General features: G+C 35.3%; 1 protein-coding gene across 5 annotated transcripts in view; it reads right to left on the bottom strand.

Annotated features, from left to right (window-relative positions):
* Window positions 1–438: 438 nt before the first annotated feature.
* FSIP1 (fibrous sheath interacting protein 1) overlaps window positions 439–6,000 on the bottom strand; it is a 70,088-nt gene continuing 64,526 nt past the window's right edge. For 3 of the 5 annotated variants that reach the window (XM_077180348.1, XM_077180346.1, XM_077180347.1), the window contains exon 12: window positions 2,121–4,193. In XM_077180348.1, the coding sequence (XP_077036463.1) occupies window positions 3,618–4,193 (576 nt within the window). In that variant the 3' untranslated portion in view covers window positions 2,121–3,617. Of the gene's footprint in view, window positions 691–2,120; window positions 4,194–6,000 lie in introns of those variants that run through there. The other 2 variants (XM_077180350.1, XM_077180349.1) reach the window with 1 other exon arrangement.

Below are 6,000 nucleotides of genomic sequence, written 5' to 3'. Positions count from 1 at the left end.
TCAGGCAGACCTGAGCAGACTAGTGCTGATGTTCTGATCCAGCAGAGCACTTGTGCAATTCCAGCCTTCAGGCAAACCAGGGGTCCAGCCAACAGACAGCCCCGGGGCAAAAAACTGAGTAATGGGATGCTTCACTGAGTCAGGACCGAGTCAGACAGGCTGCAGCTCCAGCAAACTGCAGTGAGATAACAGAAGACATGATTTAGCTAGCTTTATGAAAAAGCTAGACTCTGTGTGTGTGTATGTGAAGAAAAATGAAATTATTATATATATTTCACACCCTCTCTAATAAAGCCCCATCAGTAAATACTAAAGTTTTGGTTGGCTTTTTGTTTTGGTTTTAATTTTTTTACAAACAAAGACATACATATCTTATCAGACACACAGCTACACAATATCTGTGTACATTTCTTTACAAGACAGAGCACTCCCAGGAAATTTAATGAAATGCAAAAGTTTATTTTGAAGCCAAAATGCAACAGTATATTACAATGAAAATAATAATTATCTCTAAAGAAAAAATCAACTCATGGAACATTTTCAATTATAATAATTTATTCCCATCAGGTTGCTTGATATGATACTGTATCAGTGCAATATCACTGACAGAGGTTTGGCTACACTTCCAGAAAACAGTTGTGCAGAGAAGCATATAGTCACTCTCCCCTCAAATTTCAATGTTCATATGATCTGAAAAAGAGAAAAGGAAAAGGTGCTGAGCTGCTGTAAGGACAACATTATTTTCAAGAGCAAAATATAAAAATGGTTTGTTCTACTTAAAACGTAATATAGCCCCTCAAAATAGAGCTGGAAATAATAATTCACTGGCTCATGCAACTGTGAGAAATAACAGCCTTTTCATATCTGCATGTGGGCAAGTCTGGATTCTGTTAACCTCAGTAAACATCATCTATGTTTACAAACATATGAGCTGGGTATAGATTAGTTCTTCTTCCAAGAAGCAGGCATCACTTATCTTTGAAGGAACATGAGAGTTTCCTTCACATATATACATATATATGCATTATGCTAATAATTACGCTTTCCTGAAAATATATATAATTTAATGTATTACAGTAAATCTATATCACAGACTACAGTACCATAAGGAATGCAAAACTGAAATTGTGCTACACCAGTTTCACACTATTTTATTTGCTTAGCCAGCACTACTATTAAAGAATTTAAACTGTATGTAGAGTGGCCAAAAAATTCAAACTACTTACAGAAGATTATGCATCCATATTTAAATGCCCATTAGAATAAAGACAACAACAAAATGCAACTATGCAAATATCTCTTACAAATTAAAATAACACCTGACACTTCTCATACCTTCATCTGCAGATGTATTTGCCTTAAACTGGATGGCACTTGAATCTCTATTTCTCAATACAATTAGCACATTTAATCATGTCTGAACTAACAAGCAAATTATCTACAGAATACGTTAAGCAAGTTTACAAATTCAATAAATAACACACCCTTTGGCCTATGTCCAGAACTAATTGCTTCAGACAGAACTGAGTCACCTTTGTAGGAAACAAATTAATTAGCTTCTTAGTAAAAAATGAAAAAAAAATCAGGGACTGAAAATTCAGAATACTTCCCCACTCAAAAAAAGAATTTGTATGCAAAAACATCATAAAACCAAGATGCTTATTAACCATACAGGTTTGAGCTCTACAGGATTAAACATTACTCATCATCTGTTTCAGTCACTAGTGAAAACAGGTAATCAAAATACCCCATTACAGGATATTTCAGAGTATGACACACATGATTTTGACTCAAAGATATTTAAATTATTATGCGATAAATGTTAACACATTCACCTTGTAGGCTTCTACAATGAGATGTCCCATATGGAAATCCACTTAATATTGAAAATCTCCTTCCTCTCTTGTGCAATAAAATTACCTCACAGTGACTATATCTATAGTTACCTGCTCACTTCACTACCCAATAGTCACAGTGCATCGGGCTTTCCTTGATTAAACACATCCCTTCTTAGAACATATATATATATATATATATATATATATATATATATATATATATATAATGGGATTACTCATATATACAGATATATATATAGATATATATATATATATATATACATATCTGACCATGCTACATCTCTTCAGACTAAAGGAGAATTTTAACTCAAGTGAAGGCAGCAAGTCACTGAGTTTTCCTCACTGTTGGTTGCCAAAGAGGCCTGGTGGTGCAGTGTGTAATCATGTTACTTCTGCATGAGATCAGGCTGTCCCTGCAGAGGTGATCTCTGTGGTGCTCCCCATGAGCACCACTGCCACCCTGCTCTCCTCTGGGCAGAGCACTCTCTTCCCTTTCCTGCTCCTCTCATGCCTGCATCTACATGAAGAGCAAAGACAGCTTGTGAAGGTAGCTGATAAGTAACCTGCCAGGAAAAAAAGCCAAACCAAAACCACCCAACCTTTCCTACAGGTACTATTTCTATTTTCTTCATGTAGAAGTAGCACTTAAATCTCCTAAGGGGAAAGTAGTGCAGGTAAGTATGGATATCAACTTTGTCCGGCAGTGTAAAGGCAGCGATACCAAGACTTTCTGCATTCTGACAAGGCAGAATCACTTTGAAAAATATTAAAATTCCCATCATTGTAGAAAGATTAGGTACAAACAATCAAAGAAAGTGTTGTGATTATAATTATGAAATTAACATAGCAGGGGGATATTAGAATGTTCTTAATTACTGATATATGTGAAAAAACAGTTTCTCTAAATCCAGAACAGATAACCAGTATAACAAAGACCAATCAACAAACATAGCAAAATGTATTGATTTCTAGTAAGATGAGATTCTAGCACTAGAATCACAAATTTCATACTGTCAAAACTTTTATGAAAAAATTAAAGGTTTACCTGTGTAAAATCTGGCTTATTTGAACATTTGGCCTTCCAGGAAGAGAATTAGTCTTAGGTTAAAAATCTAAACATATATTTAGATTACAATATCACTATGTAATTACATATGAGTAAAGAACATAAAAAAACAAGAGACATTTCCACAATTGTTTTATAATACCAGACAGAGATTTTTTTTTTTTTCTGGTTAAAGTCTATTCTTTCTTTTACCAAAGTAAAAGTAATTGTTCAGTATTATTAATTTTGGTATCTTGTGTGTGTAAATTTGAACTCCCTAAAAGCAGTTTATTATTATCTTTCATATAGCCAGGTCATGTCTGTTTCTATATGACCAAGTTTACCTTACTAAAAACTTTCATGAACCACTTGGATTTTAGTGTGGATTTTTGTACCAGCTACTGGGAGAATATTTGCTCTCCACAGAACAATGAACATGACTTTCTACTATCAAAAAGGTAATCCATATGTGTTTTCAGCACTGTTTTCCAGCTGACAGAATTAATCAACATCAGTGATATATTTCATAAAACTCCTAGTCAATTATTTCAGGGTAAGAATTTTAACAAACATTCTGTTATTTTGTGTGTATTAGTTTTGGCACAGTTTTATGTTTTCTAAAAGAACATTCTTGTCCCACCGTAATAATCAGTGTGTATTGGTGCATACCTTTGGTGAGAACCTGCTTAGGTTTTTTCATTATAATCAAAAGCCTATTCTAAAGGGTTGTTAAGAGTCTCACCTCCTTTGGTTTGCAGTGGTATGCTGAGAATGTCAGCCTCTGTGCATGGCTCATTGTTCCTGCTGATGCAATATAATGGTTCACCCAAGAAAGAAGGTTTCTTCAATCTTTTTGTGTTGAGTGCTCTTGACATAAAGTAACCTTCAGTAATACTCTTATCTTCCATCTTCTGTAAACCTTCTAGGTCATCAGGTTCCTCTGTTTGGGCCAGTGAATCCTTTGATAAGTGACTACCAGCCAATGCTTTGCTGGTATAGTAGCCAGGGATTTTGCTCTCTGCATTAACACATAAGCTTTTGTCTCCCAGTCCAGCCTTTTCCTGAGCCATTAACATCCCTACAATATGGTCTTCAACTAACATTTTGGAAAGACTAGATGTGGAGTGAAGAGTGGAGTCTTGACTTGTGTAACAAGGGGGACTTAATCCAAAAGAAAGAGATTCCTGAGACTGTGGCATGGTAACGTTACTTATTGTTCTCTGAGGCTGCATACATTCTTCCAGAAGGGTCTTAAGCTGCTCTTCAGAGAGGCTCATTTGTTCTTCAGTCTGAAAAAAAAAAAGGCAAGAATTTCTTCTGTCAAAATATAATTAATGAAAAGCAGTGCCATAAAACAGCTTGAGAGATACACTGGCAGAATCCTTAAACAAATATCAATGTCTTTCAATTCAAACTGAATTTAAATATGCATTTCCATAATCACAAAATTTATGCAGCATCCTCACTAGGTTCTAGATAGATTCTGTGATGAAAGTTAGGAAAGAAGCCTGATGTCCACAAGGCACTGAGAGGCCTTTGATTTTGCATAGTCTTCCATGAGATCTGGTTTTTAATTACCAGAGCATGCACTTTTTCATATTTAGTGGTTTGCTATGAATACCTACAGACACACACACATAGACACTCTTTAAGATTTTAGTTACTGAAAGCAAAAAAGCACATTCATAAAGGACTGTTGGGGCAATGCAGCTGGGGTTAGAAATGCTTTTGGACAGCACCAGCCCACAAAGACTGTCACCTGCTGACTGAAATATTCCCAGCCTCTCACACTAGAAATGCCACATAGTCTCTCTCTCTCAACCATGTGACACAAAGCACATCACTTACCTACCATGGCAAGCATGACCCATGGCAAGTGACAGAAGAAAGCTCTGTCTTCTGTAGGACAGTTTTAGTGCTTCCTTCAAGCTGTCACTGCTTGCATAGATCCCACATGTATCATTTCAGTTAATTTCCTATTCAGAGACTGGCACACTCCCATCATTTTTATCACACAGGGCATTTCTTAAAATTTGATATTAAAGATAATGACTGATATTAGTTGGTTATGGTGAAGAATAGCAAAGGCTATTTTGCTTAAAGAGGTTAGCAATAGGGAGTTACTTCCAGCTTTTACAATCCTTAATGCTCCTAAAAATAAAGTAGCACAATTTTCCCTGGAAATTTAAAGATCATACTGATAAGGACAGGACTATTTTTAGACATGTGTAATACATTTGCCCATGAAATAGGAGCTATAGAAGACATCATAATATATATCTAAAATGTTGGAAACACTATGCAACATTTAATAGAGAAAAATGCTTTCTGCAGTCAAAATCTCAGTTTTACACAACCTCCAAGACACAAAGGATCAGCTGACACATTAATGAATCCTTAGGCTACAGTGATTTATGTAAAACAAAAATTTTATTCATTGTGTAATGACTTCTACTGAGAATTTACTTTACATTATGCTAGAGGATGGAGCTGCTGTCATTTCAAAAGAGAGAACAATATCAGATGTTTAGCTGGTTTTTTTTCCCTTGAAGGTCTCTGATCCAACTACAGGAGTCATACTATCCTGTTTGATATATATGACATGACTTGGCTACAGCCAAGGTACCACAGGGTGTGTGGATTTCACCTCAAAACTGATTACTCATGTTCATCAGTGGGGACAGTTTCCAGTCAGGAAGGAAAGAATATTTCTTTGAAAAACTTGTGGCTATTAAAATTACAAGATGACACTAAAAAGTGAACAAGAATGAAATTTTTAGTCACCATTCTGTACTTACATATTCAAACATTATTAATAGCTAATAATCACTGCTACAGACAAAATCCTGTACAGTTCAGGCACTAACTGATGTGCATAAGCTCAGCTCTATAGAGTTATTTAACCCAATAGTCTTTTCCTGCAGATATCAATGTCCTTCCCAAAGATACTCCAAGTTTCTTTCTTGCACATAAAACTGCAACTGCATTAAAGAAATCAAGATGTTAAGGGCTATTATGGATAGAGATCTTTATTTAGATTAACATATCATCAGGTAATTATATTGAGATTCAAGTAATCTTGGTATCAATCTATGT

The sequence above is a fragment of the Agelaius phoeniceus genome, chromosome 6, assembly GCF_051311805.1.
Source record: "Agelaius phoeniceus isolate bAgePho1 chromosome 6, bAgePho1.hap1, whole genome shotgun sequence".
In the NCBI taxonomy this organism is placed as follows: domain Eukaryota; kingdom Metazoa; phylum Chordata; class Aves; order Passeriformes; family Icteridae; genus Agelaius; species Agelaius phoeniceus.
Note: the sequence above shows the minus strand (reverse complement) of the source record. Positions and strands in the feature narration are given on the sequence as shown.